General features: G+C 39.0%; 1 protein-coding gene across 1 annotated transcript in view; it reads right to left on the bottom strand.

Annotated features, from left to right (window-relative positions):
• Positions 1 to 6,534: 6,534 nt before the first annotated feature.
• The window catches only part of LOC117424060 (protoheme IX farnesyltransferase, mitochondrial), a 45,092-nt gene continuing 30,890 nt past the window's right edge, over positions 6,535 to 20,736 (bottom strand). Inside the window, exons 5-7 of the mRNA XM_034040087.3 lie at positions 15,271 to 15,341; positions 9,785 to 10,017; positions 6,535 to 8,051 (exon numbers count right to left, since the gene is read on the bottom strand). Of these exons, the coding sequence (XP_033895978.3) occupies positions 7,645 to 8,051; positions 9,785 to 10,017; positions 15,271 to 15,341 (711 nt within the window). The 3' untranslated portion in view covers positions 6,535 to 7,644. The remainder of the gene's footprint in view (positions 8,052 to 9,784; positions 10,018 to 15,270; positions 15,342 to 20,736) is intronic.

Here is a 20,736-nt window from a genome sequence, read left to right as displayed (position 1 = left end):
CGTATAATTAAATATCCTTCCATTGTTCCCTGGTTCAGGACAGCCGAAGTGCAATCGTGTAATTAATACAATTGCTGAATCGGTTTACGTGAGATATATTCAGCCACTAATCTGCTATTTTCTTAAAAATTAGACAGGTGTTTATTTTCCTACTTTGCGATGACTGGAGATCTCAAACGGTCCAACAGGGGGCGCTTTGCCTCTGACAACACGTCGTCAAAACTTACACACTTAAGATGTACTTCTATAACTCATTCACTTTGGTTGAAAGGGCATTGCATATTATTATTATTATAATTATTATTATTATCGATTGTTTGTTTAAGTCTCCAGTGGACAAACCCAAACAGTTCGTATATATATATATATATATATATATATATATATATATATATATATATATATATATATATATGGCGCGTGCTTGTATTAACACGACACTTATAATTTGAATTATCAAAGGGGAACGTGTGGGCCTGAAAGATGAAACAACACAGGCGAATCCACAAATTACAGCTTTCTCGCCCGTATATATTGTGCACAGTAAATCCGCCATCGCTCCTTGAAGTATGTACATCAGAGAACAGGGAATGAAACACAGGCGAAAACGAAGACGTATAAGTTATGAGGGAGAGCAGCCCAAAACACGAGAAGAGCTTTGAAGAATAGATTATCAATAAGATGAAGGTGCATGGACCACAGACTTGGAACCATTTTCGATAAAGCTCGAGAAAATATTGAAGCTAAAGTAATGTTGTATTGCAAAAAAATTAAATAAAAATGATATAAGAAATAACTGGTTAAATACTATACATGTTTATTTTAGGGTATATTAATATTCACATTAATATTATTAATAATAGCATAATAATTTAAGAATTAATTATGTCGCACGTTGTTTTCTTATAAAGGTTAATGAAGGAAATAATGTAATTAATTTTTCTCAATATTTTTTCAAAAGTATTCTCTCTCTATCTATCTATCTATCTATCTATCTATATATATATAAAGAACATTTTAAATGGTTTGCTTTTACAGGGATAAATATACAAATCAGCATATTAAAATGGAAAGTGAAATTAGTCAGTAGCACAATTAGTGAAGCCTATGCTTTTGCAGATCGACGCACATACAATTTTTTTTTTTTAAAAACTATATGAACATAATTTAGATATTTTATTTAACATCATGTAATAAAATAAACTAGAAAAGTATATCACAAAAGCCTACCGGAAGCCATATAGTACAGTAATTGTTGTAAGTTTTTGGTTAAGTATATGGAAAACTACAAACCGCTATGCATGTAATTCAATATGTTAACGTAACATTATTCAGCAGGTTCCATTCGACTTTATGAAGGAAAATGAGTTAATTCCAGGGTGAAGCAAAACTTTTGGCTACAGCTGTACATGCAAATGAATTACAGTAAACGTCAGCAAAAAAGATAAATGAACGTAATTAAGAAATAAATAACATATTTAAATAATTAAACGGCTAATTAATTTATAATTAATTTATAATTTATGTGTTTATTTTTATATATACATACAGTTTGTATCCCGGAAATAGTTAGTTGACGCAGGATCTTAGATAAAGGAAGTTCGGTTTTTTTTGTTTTTTTTAAAAAAAAAAGGCATTTAAGTATTTAAAATAGTGTAGAAATAGTGCATAACCGTGTCACTGTGGAACTAGTTTAACAGTTGGATAATTAACAAAACCTCGTTTCAGTGGTGCATATGATCGATGCGATTAGCTGTGTAATGTAAAACTTCGCTCGATACAGTCTGTAATTAAGCCCACGTACCGTGACGAATCGAACGCTTTCTAGTCCACTTTCGTTCCGTTCTAGGGGCCGATTTCCTCCTTAATAACCATAATCCTTTTTTTATCTAACCTTACAGTTAAAGTCACTTTCACTTTTGTGCCCAAGACGTTTTGTAAACCATTTAAAATGTATATTTTCTTTTAAATAAGTTATGTCATATATATATATATATATATATATATATATATATATATATATATATATATATATATATATATATATATATATGTGTGTGTGTGTGTGTGTGTGTGTGTGTGTGTGTGTGTGTGTGTGTGTGTGTGTGTGTGTGTGTGTTAATGGGCATATATAAATGAATCGTATTCAGCTAACACTAGTTAGTTTCGTTGATTTTTCTCTCAATTAGACCGTAATCAATTAAATATCATATTACACCATATTCAAGTCAATGTAATATTACACTTAATTTTAATACTCAATGTGACATGGAGATAAATCAATTTGAATTATTATATTTATCAAACATAATTATGATTTGTTTTAAAAAACAAAAGTGGAAAACAATAATTTAACGGTCGGAAAGGTTATTTTTTATTTCTTTGTTTTTGTTTTTATGTCAATCAACACATTTCAAGATATATTTGGCGAGTGATAAACAGTCCTGTTTGTTTTTACGGACTGAAATAACCGCGAGGTTAAAAAAAAAAAAAAACTAAATTGAATAAACATGAGTTATCTACCGCGATATAAGTTTGGCTACAGTTACTAACATAAAATAAATTGAACAAAACGACTAAGCCTTAACCAACCACGGGGAGTTTAGATTCGTATCTCTTTATCTAGCGATATTGAGCAGGTAGTTAAACAGTCTTTTTTATTATTAAACTTCAACAGTAAAAAAAAAAAAAAAAAAAAAAAAAAAAAAAAAACGCTTTGCCCAACATTTAAACAATATTGGCTATGCAGGCTGACCCGCTAATATGTGTCAGAATGAATGAGGTTTTGCTCCATGTGTAAAGTTTGAGTTTTCACTTTGTTTCCTCAGAAGAGTAATTACAACAGGAGTCGCTTTATGAGTTGTTATACTATTAGTGCTTTAGTTTGTATTTCCCACTAAAGCGGGATCTAATTGAAATAGTTTCAGGCAGTAAACATTTAACACGTTGTTCTTTCAATGTTATGCTAAAATAAGCATGGAGCAGAATACATATGAAATACGTCAGCGCCCTGCACCCCGATCCCCACATGGTGCCTGCGAATCGTGTCAATAGCAAAGGATGCTCTTTCACGAGTGCATGGCTACAATGTATTATATTTAATGTGGTGATTGGTCTTTGCTAGTAAATAAATAAATAAATAAATAAAAAAATAAATAAATAAATAAATAAATAAATAAATAAATAAATAAATAAATAAAAAAGCAGTTTCATTATTTTTCTTATATACACTAATGCCAAAATTGAGGGTGTTTTAATATTCCATAAGTGCAGCTGGAGTGTTAAACGAGTTTAACTGTTTTCCTGTGGCACGTAATTTTGCTAAAGTGTGATAGGCCTGCTATGCATGTTGCTTGTGGCAATGCCACCACCTAAACGCTATACAAATTAGAACCTGTGTGTTATCACTTATAGCGTGTCCGGTTAGCAGATGGACAAACAACAGCCTTTTTCACAGTGACGACTACGGTTATATTAAACTTTAATCTTGCACTCCATTACTCCAACACAATGCAGAATCACGTATGAATTTGCAAACGAATGAAGACGTGTGTATTTTGAGCCGGTACAATTGCCCGTTCTTTTCAAACTTTTAACAAAGTTGGCTATTATTTTATTTATGAATTGTGTTTTTGTGTATTTTTGTTACAGTAAATAAGTTAATATACAGCGACATAAAAAAAAAAAAGTTTAACCCCATGATTACATAATATTTTAATTAATACAATTCTAAATAGAAATATGCATATGTAAATAGTTAAAATGTTGTGTATCACGATTTAAAAAAAAAAAAAAGTTTATATTCATAATAAGAGCAATGACCCCCAACTTACTTAGCTAAATCCGGTGAATGGGCCTGGCTAATATTTAATATCCTGCTAAGCGGCTTGCTATACAGTGCCTAACAAATGAACTACAACTTAAACCGAATGGTTCACATCTGTTTGCGGCTCCTCTCCTGTCCCGAGAATTAGCATGAGAATGCGGAGAGGCGACAATGCCGAGGTCCCCTCTTCTACATGGCGAGACAAAGACAATGAATACCGGCACCAAGACCACGCTGAAAGAATCGGCCATGGTCCCAGCAGATGTGTTAACATCTCCCGGAGAGTTGTATGAATGACCTTCGCTTCTGTGCGCTGATACTCGCCACAGTCCCTGAACCGGAGGAGCAGGGGAAAACGCCACTGAAGGACCCCTAGATCTCTTGAGAGGAAAAATAATTTGGTTATAACTTATTGCATTTATCACGGACAGTGTTTTACTTAAATTCAGAAGAAAAATCTGAACCCACAGTTCGCCCACAACTCGGCACCCCGGCGTTACAAAGCAGGTGCTGCCCCGTGCATGTGTTCCAAAAAATGACCTCCCATTCCACGCGGCCAACAGAGACCTTTTAATTTTAACAAATACGCTTTCAAACCAATTTTCAATGACAGATGATTTGGTATAATGCAATTTGTTGCTTTCTATATTCAGTTTAATGTAACGCCTCTTAGTTAAAACCAGATGGGACGCTATGGCCAGGGCATTTTTAATAAAATGAAACATTTATTGATGTCGGGGGGGGGGGGGGGGGGGGGGGGGGGGAGTCATTTAATAACAAATAGTTATTTGGGGATTGGTACAAAATACATTTTTAGCATAGCTCAGTTTCTGTTAGGTTTGCTTAAAAACAAACAAACAAACAAACCAACAAACATGTATGTATCTGAATATTCATTAATCATATCTACTCTTTTCAGGCAGTGAAAGCAACTATATGCATGGTCTGAGAGCACTGGAATTAAGACATGGTTAATGTTAATATAATTAACCCTCGGAGTTATTCCCGGTCTGTCTGTTAATTGTTGAGTTTACGATTTGTGTCGGGATTTGATGCGATTTGAAATTGTATTAGTTGTGCAATAAAACAATCGTCTCCCTTTGTGCTTCAAATATATTACCAGCTGTTTCATGCTCAAGAATCTGGGGGAAACTCATTTTGTTTAGCAGTAATAAATACATGTAACTATTATTTTATTTAGTTGTATTATTTTCTGTGTTAAAATCACCCTTTTCTTAATTATTCTTGCAAAAGTACCACCAGGTTACACAAATTCTTAGGACTGCAAGTGTGTATGGCGATACTCCTACATATAAAATATTATATCAACACATATAACGCAACAAATCTCATTTCAAGGTTTCTCACAATTCCCAACACCCTGAGCTGGCTACTAGAATTAACCAAACACACACTCACACATATTATTCTCTAACATTAACTTGTAATTGACTAGATGCAAATCGGAATGTATCGTTGTGCAAACGTTAAGCAATGTGAGCCAGAAGCATGCTGGTTGAATTTCAATGTGCCTGTAGTAATAGTAATGCAATCACTGCATTGAAAAGCCGTTCCAGGGCAGTGTATCCGGCCACGGGTAAGTGTGAAAGCATAGACTTCTTGTACACTTTAGTCCTGTATTTGCAATCAACATGTTCCCCTGCCTTGGACATAAGTCAGCATGGTTTTGGTTTTGATGTGTGCCTGGGGGGGGGGGGGGGTTGAAAATGTGTACACATGCATATTTCATATGGGGGCTGTTGACCTTGGCAGGGTTTTAAAACGTTCTACATGCAATATTCTGGAAAGGGTTAGATACAGTTTATAACAGTGATTGATGCAGCAGCTCACAATTATTAAAGAAAAGGATAAGGGGTAATTGTTTCTGCTTTCTTAATAAAGTATGAACACTCCCATTACCTTAAATCATTGTTTTCTAAAGCGCTAAATCTTTTGTATCCTATTATTAAAACAACACTCCATTGTTTGTACTGTATTCCAAGACTGCGATGCACGCCTTTAAGTATACTAAACCGTGGGCCTGTACTTAGCCTATACACCAAAGTACAAGATAATACAGCACATTCTTCAAATGTTTGGCCCTTAACCAAGTGCACACTGTACACTAATCTTTTACGAAGAGATTTAGCATCAGGCTTAGAGATCACTCCGTTGAAAGCAGTGAAGTCTTTGGTTTTCCTTTTTTGTAAGTGCTGTTGGTTTTAAATGCGTCAGCAGTACTTTGAATGCACTTTAACCCTTGATTGTCCTTCAGGGTACATCCCATGTAGCTTGCACCAGAGTTATTTATATACTGAACCTTATTCGTCTACACTACAGCACATCACTTCTCCCAGCAATATTGCAATACTTCCCCTCCCCTCCCCTCTCCCTTGTATACCCAGCTCCCACATATTGGACACAACTTCCTGTACTTAGTTCCATGTTTAGAATCTTCATGAGTGTATTCAAGTTCTAAATGGATCAGTGTCTGCCAATTAGCCTCCAGGGAGTCGATGGCTTTCATGATTGCACAACACGTTGTTTTAGTTTTCCCCTACTACCCATGTTTATCGGGCACAAAATATTTACTTATTGCACTATTAAATATTTACAAATGATATATTAAAAAACCTCTTCCATTGTATTTATTTGTTCATTAGATCTGTCAGTGTACTACTGGGAAAAAAATGACAATCTACTAAAAGTTTGAGGAATCTTTTCAAGTCCAATGGACTTCTTAGATATTTTAGATTTTTTTTATTTGAAACAGTAAACTGTTACACAAACAAATGTTACCCTACAATATATATAACGGTACATATGCTACTAAGAATACAGGTAGTGCAATGGGCTTTATGTAGTGAACTATAGACAGTGTAGGTCAACATATATGGTCCATACATAAATAATCTGTATTTTCTTAATGTTTCTTATGATACCTTTATTTTAAATACAATAGTCAACTCTCACTATTTAGAACCCCAGTAGTTCCAACTGACCTACAGTATAATGGGAACCACACAATCAGAATGAAATGCATGCTGATAATTTAAAATATTACTGTAAACAGTATCATACACAGCAGGTGATCACAGACCAGACAAGGCTTTTTTTTTTTTTTTTTTTTTTTTTTAACATGATACCAAGGGCCCGCTTCCAACTGGTTCGGATTAGTGATGCTCTACTGTACTAATATTCTTATATGATATATACATATTTTTTAAAAAAAAATCATATTATACACAAATCAACATACTTTCCATGTGATTTTGTGCAGCTTTAAATATAGATTAAAATCCTTTTAAATAAAATAAATAAAAATAAATATTGTTGCATGTATAATCAATTCCTTAAAACTATTCATACAGGATGGATCTATCAACAAGGCAATTCTAAACACCAGTTCAGAATCCCTTTCCCTACCCACATATTGTCTTGGTATTAAATTATTAGGATCAGTCCGTATTTGAGATATATATACATATGAGTCACACAAAACTGATATCTGTTGCTTGGAAGCAGGGCGTGTCAACAGAGTTTATGAGAACACAGACTGCCAATCGAATTTCTGTATCAGTGTATCTACAACCAATAATTACATCAATGGTATTTTTCTCCTTGATTAACACATGGACACATCATCATTTGTTTGGTAAATTTTTATTTGAACCCCCCATATTGATTTGCTATTAGATGCATGTCTGTAATCAATCCAACAAACAGGGAAGGCACTGGACGCAAGAGAGGCGGAAGAGGCCAGTGGTGGATTGAGGAAAAAAAATAAACGCCTCATTGGTTTTCGTGTGTAACGACGGTTAACTGTGAGCCACGGATCTGTCTTCCTTGTCCACTCGTGGTTTCTTACAGGTGAGCATGAGGAGGAGCAGCATGGGCAGGTGCCAGAGGCTGCAGAAGAAGAGTTTGCGGGCGCTGCTGCGGTCCGCGTCTCTGTAGAAGCTGTACCCAAGGTAGCTGATGTACAGGTTGATGGGGAGGGAGATGAGTGGGAAGGTCCAGCTGGTGACATCCAGGGCTGGTGCCAGGACAGACAGTCCGATGAGGGCCAGGCTGTGCCGCAGTGCCACTCTCCGGCAGAGCGCCGGGTGGGTGACGGACATCATGCGGTAGCCTCCCCTGGAGTAGTCCTCCCGCAGGTTCCAGCTGAGAGCGTTGAAATGAGGGAACTGCCAGGAGTACAGGATCCCTCCCAGGAGCAGGGCACCTGGAAACACAGAGCAGGGCCTTTCAGCAACTCTGTTTATTCCTTCATACTCTCAGTATTTTACCTTTAGGTGGGCGGGAACTGAAACTTTTATAAAACAGAACTTAAAAATGAATGGATAATGGCTAATTTGTTTGCTTCCCCCTCCCAACTTCTGGTCTGTATCTTTAAACTGTGTTTTGGGGTCAGGTGACCTTTTATTGTCTAACACAGACTTCATAAGTGCAGCGGAATAATTATTTGGAGCTAGTTGCACAAGGCTCTTTCCCATAGCCTCAAACAGTATTTCCTATGAAGCCAGACTGGGATGGGATTTATTTATGCACATTCTATCTTACAGAAGAACCTGGATACCCTGGTGTGGGCAAAAGAAGTTTCTGTACCATTCGCCATCATTTTCTATCTCTGTCATATATAGGCGCACACACACTTATACTTTGCTTGATGGTCAAGGAGTTCAACAGACCACATGCGGCACAAGATACACATTACATTTTGTTCAAGCCTGCAGCTACAGCACCTTTGAGTTGGGGGCTCAGTTGAGGGCAGTCTCCCCTCTGGGTCACAACACTGTCGCCATTTGAGGTCAAAGTTCTGCTGGAGGGAGGATTAGCTTGAACCAGGTTGTCTACTTTGCAGACATTAAAAAAATCTCATGGCGCTAAGGGTTTGTGTCTTCCCTACTGGTTGAATTCCCCCTGGGTCCAATGCAGTATTCAATCTTCCTACCCTTTGAAGCAGGTATAGGGCAGCCTTGGAAAAAGATCTTGCATCTCAATGGCTCAGTTCCATTTGAATATCTTTTCCATATTAACCAATTAATTACTCCTGCACACCCCATTAGCAGTTGCATAAATATTTTCCTTACCTTATGCCTTTGGCCCCCAGGACACTAGGGATCAACACAGCCTAGTGCTGTCAGTTCAGCTATCAGTCGAGTCACCTCCCACCCTGAATAAATGCTCTTATCTGGCACACATGTAGATATAAGGACTGTCGTATGTCTATTCAAATTCCACTCCATGGGTGGTTCGGGCTTATGGTAAAGCATTTAACTTGCTTATAGAAAAATGCTGGCAAATGGTTGATTTCTGTGCTTTCCTTTAAAAAAGCGTTGTTTTTGTTTAAAATTCCGATGTGCTTCGTCACATGCCATTTACTAATCTCTAAAGTGCTTTGCATGCTCTGCCACGAAGCTCTATATATAAGTTAACGCAGAAAAGGCATGAAATCTGATAAGAAACTGATTCAGATACACATTCGGTGAATTTAAGTATTTAAATGAGTAAAGTTTCCAATGCACAGCTGAATTTTGGTCATACAGAAAGACAAGGAATTATGTAGATAATAAATGCATATAATATATAGCAGACCCTGATATTGATAGACTACACGTCTGAAATGTTGTTGGAAATGGCAATCAGATGGCAATGACGTCACCTTAAAATGAGCTATACTGTTTAATCTGTGTCTTATTTAACTATGTATTATAAATAAATACACAATACGTAGTACAGGGTGCTGTGTAACATACAATCAGATTTTCACCCACTCTCGTTCAGAGCAGCATAACAGTTCATGAAAGGCCTAACTGCAGCGTGACTGTTGTGTCTGTACCGGACCCATGGGACACCCACTGGATTCCGATCAGCAAATCTAAACGAACAGAGCTGAACAATACACTGCCTCCTCTGCAGATGTACATGGGGGGGGCAGTGTTTAAGTGTACCCACCCACGTCCAGGCTGCCTGTGGCAGCTGTCCAGCCCATAACGGGGGGGATCGCCCCAACGACAGCCCCCACCCAGGTGTTGGTGATGCTCAGCCTCTTCAGGGGGGTGTAGCAGCAGGTGTACAGGAAGAGGTTTAGGGCACCCAGGGCTCCCGTTAGGGGGTTCACTGTCAGGGCGAGCAGGGTGATGCCAGGAACCGCACAGGCTGCAGCAAAGCTCACTGCGTGGAGAGGGCTGGGGAAAGAGAAAGAAACTCTGAATACAAAGCATGCACGTTGCACGGTAAACATCTGGGTGATTCGTTTCTTCACAATATTACAAAAAAAACAAAACAAACAATAAAAAAAAAACCTCACCGTTTGTTCAGAAAACACTTCCACCAACAGGTTGGATAGCAAAAAAAACACTCACCCACACATACGCAAGCACATGTACACACACACACACAAAAGGCACAGGCAGTTCTCTGTGAACCCATGGCACAGCAAGGTTCCAGCATCTGCCAATCAGCTCTCTGGGTGTCAATGGCAGATCCGCCAGGGTATGCTCTCAGTGGCTCACGCTATAGCAACATCACACTTCTACCCCCTGTGCATTACCTGTGAATGACACCAAGGCAGACAGGAAGCATCCCTATTCTCCCACAGCCAACACCCAGGGACTTCCCTGCAGACAGATGGGTCTCATGACATCAGGCTGTGCACGAAGGCCTTGACAGTATTTACCATACAAGCTATCTGCATTGCTTGTATGGTAAATACTGTTGGTTCATTACCATACAGTGTGCTCATATTCAGACCTCACTAATCGGGAGACATTCTTTATCTTGCCTTCCTCCAGTGTCCATGCCTTCACTGGTACTCTACAAAGTCTCACTTTCCATGCCCAAGAATCCTATAGTGCCATTGTTACCGAACAGCAATACAAAAGTTGATACAATAGTTTTCAGCCGAATAAAGAATTTAGCAATATTATGCATGTTGCAGTGGGACCTGGTAGGAGTGCAATTCTGGTGGTCTCGGTGAAAATTGCTTCAAATTATGGCTATTATTGCATTAAATATGCATCTGTATGGTCCCATTCTTTGGTGCATATGCTTGTGTGACCCTAACAATATGCTAAACACTGATTTGTATAGCATATGCTTCAGTCGTACACTTAGCCCAAGGGTCCTTCCTTATGCAGCAGATTTCTGTTAACTTCATAGCCCATCTGCCGAACATATGATTGCCATTAACAGGAGAATCCCATTATAAGAAATGCAAGCATTTCTTTAATAGTTATGCATTAAAGAAATTAGAAGGCATGCAGCAGTTTTAAAGTGGAATGAGCTAAAGTATGCAATATGACAAACTGACAAATGTAAGTATAAGAACAGTAATAATAAATACTACATATATCGCCATGGGTCATAGGTCAGCAATCAAACGCGATCAAATCAATCCATTGGCTGCATACTGATCCAAGTTAGAAAACACAGCAATAACAATAAACAAACAAACAAACACAAAAAAAGTGTGCTGAAGAGCTGAAGAAGTAAAACCTGCTTCAGGTTGCAGAATTTGACTTGTGTATGTGTCTCTTTATAGTGTGTTTACACATTCACAAGATGCTCTTGATAAACAGACAGCATGCTGTTCTTGAGTTTTCAGAACACAAAATAAACAAACCCCTAGGCAAGGGCTAGATGAACCAGTGACCTTTCAGCCACGAGGCAAACAACCAGATAGAAAAAGAAAAAAACACAAATTAATGGAAAAAAATATGTTTCCAAAAACACACGTGTGATTTGGTGTTCCCTTAAAAAAAAAAAAAAAAAAAAAAAAAAAGGTATAATCTGGGTATTTAAAACACTGAAGCCTTCAACCTGTCTACTGGACTAACATTAAATGGTCTCATTCATTCCAAGTGTTGGATGCTATACCCCTGACAGTGCAGCCCCTTTAAGCCTACAGACCGCAAGTGATCCCCACGCCCCCAGCCTGTGCTTTCACATGCTTTAGAGCCACTCACAGTATTAGCCAAACAGACACAGTGTATACACATTGTCTCCATGTGAATCCTTGGTTATTAGTAAAATCCACCATCAAAGCTCTCACAATGCAGGACGTAAAGCCTTGGATTTGGTTGTAGAAAGGCTGGTGATTGAGTAGATCATTGGTATCCCTTTGACTGTCACAATGATCATTTTACTGAGAAACATAGAGCCTGTAACTGTGAGCTCTGTTAGTTTATACTGTTAGTTAGACAGAGAGACAGAGAAAAAAACCCTTGCTTCCTAAAAGCAATAGACGCAAGACCTAACATAAGGGTGTTTTTAGTTATGTGTCCAAATTAGTGTCAAACTACAGGGCGTGAACTTAAAATACTGCTCTTTCTTCCTTAAGTTCCTGGTCTACAAATGGCTCGATATAACTAAATAGACTTACCAACACGATACACCACGACCTATCATTATTGCTTTGCGAACAACTGTTTCAATTATTCAAAGAGGTGCCAGCTCCCAATCTCAGACAGGAAAAGGTCTTCCGTTGCAAAGCATCCCACCGGGGTTTCTTTAGACAAAGCAAGAATAGAAACAGAAATATGAATATCAAATGCTGACGACGCCGGGAACAGAGGTTAGAGGTCAGTATCAGCAGGCATGCCGCCAAGGGTGGTTGGAGTTCCAGTGACCTGACCAGGTTTGACCTCTGCTGGAGGAGGGGTGGACCCGGCTCCCTTCGAGCTGCATCTCCCTCACTGCAGTCCTTCTTGCAAGCAGATGGAGTCCCCATTTAACACAACGCACCGTGACACCCTGTTTAAACTGCAGCATCTGGACAGCTTCCTAACATGACGGGGAGATACAAAGCCCTCAAATTTATCAACTGTCTCTCAAGCAATTAAAGATTGCGATGAATACAGGCAGTCAGGGTCTATATGTGAGGGGGGGAGGGTTGACTGTGCTGGATTTTCGATCAAACAAATGGAGTGCTTGATACAAAGGAATTCCTCCATTGAAATGCGATAGGCATTCAGAATTAGGACAGAGGAGGTTAACCCTGGAACTTTGTTAAATGGGATCGCCAGACCTTCTTTGTATCTCTATTAATGTGTTAATTTGAAGTTCATGGCCGCAATGAGTAATCAAGAGGATAGCAAGGCCCTGGTCTATCAAAGTGCTGTATCTGATTGGGACTGGGTGCCTCCCATTTTACGAGTCACTGCGTTGCTTCTGAGGTCTTGCACATAGAGAATGATCAATATTCAGTGCAAAACATACTGAAAATGATATGCGATTATGTATAATTGAAATAACTAGCCATGGCAGTCTGATGTTATGAGGTGGATTCCACAACTTAAAAGCGCTTCTTTTTTTAAAGCTTCCGAGTGCAATCAAAAGACAAAGGTGTTGGGGGCTCCCGAGTGGCGCATCCGGTAAAGGTGCTCCGCGTGGAGTGCAGGATGTGCCCTACAGCCTGGATGTCACCAGTTCAAGTCCAGGCTATTTCACTGCCGAACATGGATGGGAGTTCCCAAGGGGTGGCGCACAATTGGCCGAGCGCCGCCCGGTTGGTGGGGGAAGGCTTAGGTCGGCCAGGTTGTCCTCGGTTCACTGCGCACCAGCGACCCCTGCGGGCTTGCCTATAAGTTGCCCAGAGCTGCGTTGTCCTCCGACAATGTAGCTCTGCATGGTGGGCCTGCAGTTTGTAAAATAAGTGGTCAGCTGTTGGCACACGTTTCAGAGCACAGAGTGTGTTCGCCTTCGCCCCTCCCGAGTCAGCGCGGCGGTGGTAGCAGTGAGTTGAGCCTAAAAATAATTGGCTATTCCAAATTGGGGAGAAAATGATAAAAACAATTCGCAAATAGTAAATTTAAAATAATAATAATAATAATAATAATAATAATAATAATAATAATAATAATAATAATAATAATAATAATAATAAAAAAGACAAGGGTGTTTGAAACCCAACTGCATTATATTTGTTTAAATACGAAATTAAATTAAATATGAAATCATCTGTGCCACTTGAAAGGAGCGTTAGTAAATCACACAGAGCTTTGTGTGCTCAGTCACAGATGTTAAACATCAGACAACAGGTTAGACTCTGTCACACAAGAAATCTGCTCCCACTTCAAAAAACGATTATGAGAAAATCGTTAGGAAAGCCGCAGATAAATATTTAAAAAAAGCTGGCCGACTCAGATTTTAAATGATAAACGAAGCACCAACTGAAACCAACTCAATTATGCAGTGACTCGACGTTTTAAAAACACCTTACATAGAAAAAAAACCTTTGGAGCACTTGTTTCGAATCTGGCTTAGTAAAATTATTATAGTGTTCTTTACGTAATCCTCAGGTGGACAAAAGTCAGCAACACAAACCCACCAGTGCTCTGGAGAGGTCTGTGGAGAGGAGGTCCTTCAGGTTAGGATTAGCCATTTAGTATCTACTTACAGATTCTGCTGGAGCAGGTCTCTTCTTCTATGTCTTGTAGTCAACAGGTATTGGCAATCATTCGAACCCTTTGCGTGCCCACAAGCATTTTTTTGATCTATAGGGTGCATCTGTGGAACTTGTGGGGTAGCTAAAAATGTGTCCACTGTCCCTTACTGTCCATATGCACTTTATACAAAACTTTTTTATAATGAAAACACAAAGTCAATTCAGCTTTCTATACCCCCTCTCATTCTCTCCAGGATGGTGTCAGTTTCTTTCATTTGTATTCAGAAATTTTCAGCAATAAATTGGATATGCTTTCATCCGATAGAGAAATATTAGCGTTAAAAAAGAATCATTCAAAAATACTAAATATAAAACAGAAATAACATAAATTTTGTTTGTTTTTTTAAACCTAGGAGTCACATCAAAGAAAAAAGAAATCCTCCCTTCAAAAACTTTTTGTTGGGTTAATACTGTGAGTAATTACCTAATTAATGTTTACAATTGGCCTTTGAGAAGTATAATCACCAGACACAAAAAGAAGTCATTAAGAAATATTCTGTTATCCAAACAGAGCTGAGGAAATGTAACACTTCAGATGTGGCGGTCATAGGCTTTTAGATGTTGTTTTGATTGTAATGGACCCCTTATTTCCATTTCAAAGAGGCTGTTTTGCATAGTTTATATCACCTGCTATACCTGGACCCTTTGTCATCCTCTTTGAAGAGCCTACAGACAGCCAGACAGCAGAGAAACACAAACAGCAGCTTGAGTCTGTACTACCGCAGTTAATTATTGTGATGGACTTTTGTTTTCTCTCCACATAATGCCTTTTAAAGCTTAAGCTTTCAGTTCTCATCAACGCCAATGAACAGAGACAAACTGCTGGCTTCCATTCTATGGTAAGTTATTAACCGGGGAAATGTGTCTCATCAGAATTCTTATGTGAACAGAAGAGGAAGTGACACGGATATGCCAGTGAAGGGAGCAGAGGAAGGTCTGCCCCATTCTCACATTACACAGGGAGGCAGGTGTGCGAGAGAAGAGCTCACTGTACCTGATCTGGCCTCTAACCAGCGGCCTGTTCTTGGTCCTGTTCATGTTGGAGTCAAAGGGGACCTCAAAGTACTGCAGGGAAGAAGAGAGACAGCGAGAAGACAAAGGGTTAGAATAACAGGCACTCAACAAAAGGGATTGCAGCAGGGCGCAGCACTCCGCCTTGTTTGGGAACAAAGTTAAAAAGGCTGTAGGAATAAAGGGTCCCTGTCAAGTGTGGTGTGGAATGCTTTACTACTTAAGAGGGCCTTTTCTTCTTGTTCTTTCAGAAATAAGCGCTATTCAGTCGTGGTTCTTAATTTCTTCGAGAGAGAGACACTGGCGAGGAACAGGACTCGGCAGAATGCTTTAAAGCAGATTTGATTAAGCACTGGGGGCATATAGTCTTGAATCAGCTAACTAATATTGATACCTTTCCATCCTAAAGATAAGGGTTTTAGAAGTCTTCACACTGATTACCACAGTTTGACTGACTTGTATAAATTATTACCCAATTGCTGTGATTCATCGCATTAGTTCTACTCCATTTCATGAACTTTTAGATACATTTGGTGTTTCTTACCCACATGTGAAAAGTATCCCTAACTGGCGCCCGACATTCTATTGAGCAGAAAAAGCATATACCGGATAACACTCTGAGCCGCCTGGACAGTTGTTTTGCATTTGTGAGTGACAAATAAGTTTCCAGTTTAACACTGATACATTCAATGGGCTGTAATTAAGTTCTGTGGAGTGGAGTGTCACACTGTTTCGTATTTGTTAAGACTTTTTTTTTTTTTTAAAGCGATCATCTGTTTCGCATCAGTACTATTCAGTATTTCTCATTCCTGGACCCATCTGTTATTACTGAGGGGCTCTGCTGTTTAAACCACTACACTGGACACCACGAACAGTAATGGAATGCCCCAATTAAGAATGGCTTGTACTGATAGGATGACAACACTTTACAGAATATGACATGCCCCACTTACAATTCTACTGTTTACGTATGAGAACTACTAGGCTGGTTATATCCCTCACCAAGAAAAAACCCCACCACATTACAGCTGCCATTTTATAGGGATTAACTTGATCATGCAGAGTTTCACCCAGCATTCAAATAAGATTTGGATACCCAGAAGACCTTGTGTAAAATAATCTCCCCAATACCCATTTTCATCCTGATTGGACATTCAAGTGGTTCTGAAAACTTTAGGAACTTTGATGCTCCTCAAGGTTCTAGAACACATTTTCATCCCGATTGGACATTCAAGTGGTTCTGAAAACTTTAGGAACTTTGATGCTCCTTAAGGTTCTAGAACACATTTTATTTAAAAATGGAATAGCAGTACACCGCTGTGGACAGAAATCACAAACGTGACAACCATACTTTAACTACAGTACTGCACATACACCTGCCTCTATTTACCTATTCCCAGCAGGAAAAACAACAGTAATATTACAATAAAAAGAGATCATGTGGCTCTCATTGGTGATATTGCAGTATGTAGTTTTGTTTTGTGCCTGGAGGGCTCATGTGAAAACTTGTCTCACCAAACTAAAAAAACCTTCACCCACTGAACCCTAACCTTTACCTTCACCCATTGAGCACCGACCAGTGTCAGCTTCGACTATCTTCAGATTTGTCATATTTACTTGAATCCTTAAGATGCTTAACAAAATAACTGTTTCATCATTCTGAGTTTTAATGGGAGTTTCACTTGCAAGTGATTTTTCTTTTGCTTTCTAAAAGCATATGAAGATCATGCCATTTAAGGATCCTCAAAATATGGACTCAGGTGCTTGAATTTTGTCTCTACATTGTGAAAACAATAGCTTCCTTTGAATTTTTTTTACACCCACTTCAATTCTCTACCGGATACATAACCACATTTAGACACCACCAGGGAAGTGCTATTGGAAGCTGCAGGGCAATTTTTACGATAAAGGCTTGTCTTTAGCTCAGGATCCCTTGCATGAATCTAAAATTACAATTGACTGCCTCATTTTTTCGTTTCATCTTGTCGGGTATGAAATTGTTACAGCTTTTAGCCATGCCTGTTTGCTGCTCTTCAAGAGTTCACAGCAAGGTGAAGCATATGAAGACAAAGCACAACTACTGTACTTCAATTATTAAAATCAGCTACAAACATATACAATCACACTGGCAAAATATGCATAAACACATGGGTCTGGGGTGCAGTGGTATACAGTACTTCATTACAATACTTCAACGGAGAATTATTACAGGGAACCCGCAGCCTCAATTGATGAATGGTGTCCTTCAAGTATAAAAGATTTAATCTGCGAAGTTCATCAACATGTAGTGGCCAAGCTTTGTTATGCCACGTAATTCTGAATAACCCCCAAACAATGACATCTGAGAATTCTACAAGGTGCCCTCTGACCCCACTCGCTGGTCCTATGAAGCAGGTAAAGGGGGCACAGGAATTTCATATGATCAGAGCCTAAGCACACATGCTGCTGCTGCTTCATCTTCATCCTCATCAGTGGGATTAGTTTATTAGTATCATTTTTATTTCAAAAAGCACATGCATATACAGTAGGGTTGGCTAGTCTGGTGCACAGCGTTCTAATCGGCTGGCCGTCTATTGCTGTGTAATCCAACACCGCGCAGGGTCAAGGGGTTACTTAAGCTACCAGCTGCCACTTTTTGTTGCTGGATATACTAGTGCAACTTCAGTTTATACAGTACTCTCATACATTTCTCTAGAGTTGCACTGCAGTATAGCACAAACACACACACCATATGTTTCTAGCCCTTGTATTTCAATGGTCGGAACAAAAAGCAGCCCCCACTACTTACACAGAGTATACGGAGGGTGCTTTATTAATGGTTACGTGTTGTATTCATATTGCAGATTTAAAGCTGTTGAATGATTAGCTACTTTAACAGGAACAATAAAAACAGCTACAAAACAAACAGCTCCATTTAGTAAAATTAGCCACAACAGAACAATTATTTCTAGCCAGCAATGCCAAACTGCTATTACATTTACATTTTCCAGTTTTCCAAATGCAAGACAGCTGGAAGCAATTGCATAGTACCATTCAGCTCAAAGGGCTAAAGGCTTAGGCAATTCCTATTAACTTAAACTCGAATACGACTTTCAAAAGGAGGCAACAGAGAATCAATGGCTCTATTTACATACACAAATTCATCACTTTACTTCCAGTCACCTCCCCACATGGATTTTTAATACCTTCCACCACAAATCCCTTCTTAATTACGCATCATTCCATAAAAAAAATAAAATAAATATATATATATATATATTATATATATATATATATATATATATATATATATATATATATATATATATATATATATATATATATATATATATATATGGTATTAGGGAGCTATTTGAAAATATTTATAAGTACAACCATAAAACACAATGTAAATTACTATTGCTTTTATAATAGTTATGTAATAGGTGTTGCTAAGCACCATTCTGTTTGCAAATACTGGAAAAGCCCACCAATTCTCTGCAGTCCCTTGCGCAAGCCACATGTTCTAATATAGCAGAATTAATTCCATCTTAAGGAACCTCTCTGATCTAGCAGTGCCTGTTGCTCTTGTTTGTAAGGGCCCCCTGTACACTATATATATTTCCCACCTGGCTTGCCAGTCACACTCCAGACCCTTGCCTGCTGCGATATACCAAGCCTGTCACTTTGAAAGAAAAGAGGGTTTGTGTTACATCAAAGAGAACATATAAAAAGGTAACACAAAATATCCAAATTATTATTTATTTCACAGTGACAGCTGGCATGCCTTTACTGGCGCTGCACTTTTCAAGCCATTGTGCGCCGCATTTGTTTTTAATTGACCCCGAACGGTTAACATGACGAACAGGGCCAGGCTTGGCTGATTGAAAATGGCAAAGCCAGGTGTGGGAGCCGTACCTTTGCGTTGTAACTTAACAGAACACTTAGACTTCATCACTGCCTTTATGGCAGATGAAGTGCAGTGAAAGCCGTGTTGTTTTTGTACCCCCACTTCACCCCACCCACACACACACACACACACACAACCAGCGGCATGCCATGTGTTTTTGCAAAGCTCCATGTTATTATAAACTACAAAACAAAAAGAAATGTGAAAAAGAACTTCATAGGATCTGCTCCATTGCTGACAAATGTGATGATATGCAGGCTGTTTCTAAAGCAGTGAGAAAAAAAGAAAGAAAGAAAGAAAGAAAGAAAATGTGCAGTTTTGTCACACAACACAATGCCACAGATGTCTCAAGTTTTGAGGGAGCGTGCTATTGGCATGCTGACTGCAGGAATGTCCACCAGAGCTGTTGCCAGAGAACTTAATGTTCATTTCTCTACCATAAGCCGCCTCCAACGTCGTTTTAGATAATTTGGCAGTACGTCAAACCGGCCTCACAACGGCAGACCACGTGTAACCACGCCAGCCCAGGACCTCCACATCCGGCTTCTTCACCTGCGGGATCATCTGAGACCAGCCACTTGGACAGCTGATGAAACTGTGGGTTTGCACAACCGAAGAATTTCTGCACAAACTGTCAGAAACCGTCTCAGGGAAGCTCATCTGCGTGCTCGTCGTCCTCACCAGGGTCTGACCTGACTGCAGTTCGGCGTCGTAACCGACTTCAGTGGACAAATGCTCACCTTTGATGGCCACTGGCACGCTGTAGACGTGTGCTCTTCACAGATGAATCCCAGTTTCAACTGTACCGTGCAGATGGCAGACAGCGTGTATGGCGTCGTGTGGGCGAGCGGTTTGCTGATGTCAACGTTGTGAACAGAGTGCCCCAAGGTGGCGGTGGGGTTATGATATGGGCAGGCATAAGCTACGGACAACGAACACAATTGCATTTTATTGATGGAAATTTGAATGCACACAGATACCGTGAGGAGAACACCTGACGTACTAGAACTGAAAGCTGTCCTTGCAGATACACTTTACCTGTAGGCTGTTAATTACAACACCGTTTCATAAGCTATTGTAAAGTGCTTGAATAACTTTGAAGTTGATTTTGATGTCAGTGCATTTATCTCTATATTTAATGTTTTAAAAAATAATAATAATAACCTGTACACATAATTTATAAAATAGTTCCGTGCACATTCCACAAAATACACTACTTTACCCGTGACACTGCCATGAATTCTAAAGAAAATTTCCTGTGATTTTCACAGGGCCTTAACAATATACATGCTTTCATCCCTTTAAATCCGGCAGCGTTTCACCAGTTTGGGTCTGTTTTATTGATCTACAGAATCTAGTTACCACTGGTGTTGCCTTAATAATACTGCATACTTCAAAAGACAGAAATACACTAAACTCCCATGCACAGTTGGAGATGTTGGTTTTCATAACATTGTACACAAGGGCCGGTTGCATTTATCCACTGCCGTTCTGATCAGATGTATGGAGCTCCGTCTGGTTCTAATACAGTAAGACATGAAAGGGTAATATTTATTTAAA

Source organism: Acipenser ruthenus, chromosome 19 (genome assembly GCF_902713425.1).
Source record: "Acipenser ruthenus chromosome 19, fAciRut3.2 maternal haplotype, whole genome shotgun sequence".
Taxonomy (NCBI): domain Eukaryota; kingdom Metazoa; phylum Chordata; class Actinopteri; order Acipenseriformes; family Acipenseridae; genus Acipenser; species Acipenser ruthenus.
Note: the sequence above shows the minus strand (reverse complement) of the source record. Positions and strands in the feature narration are given on the sequence as shown.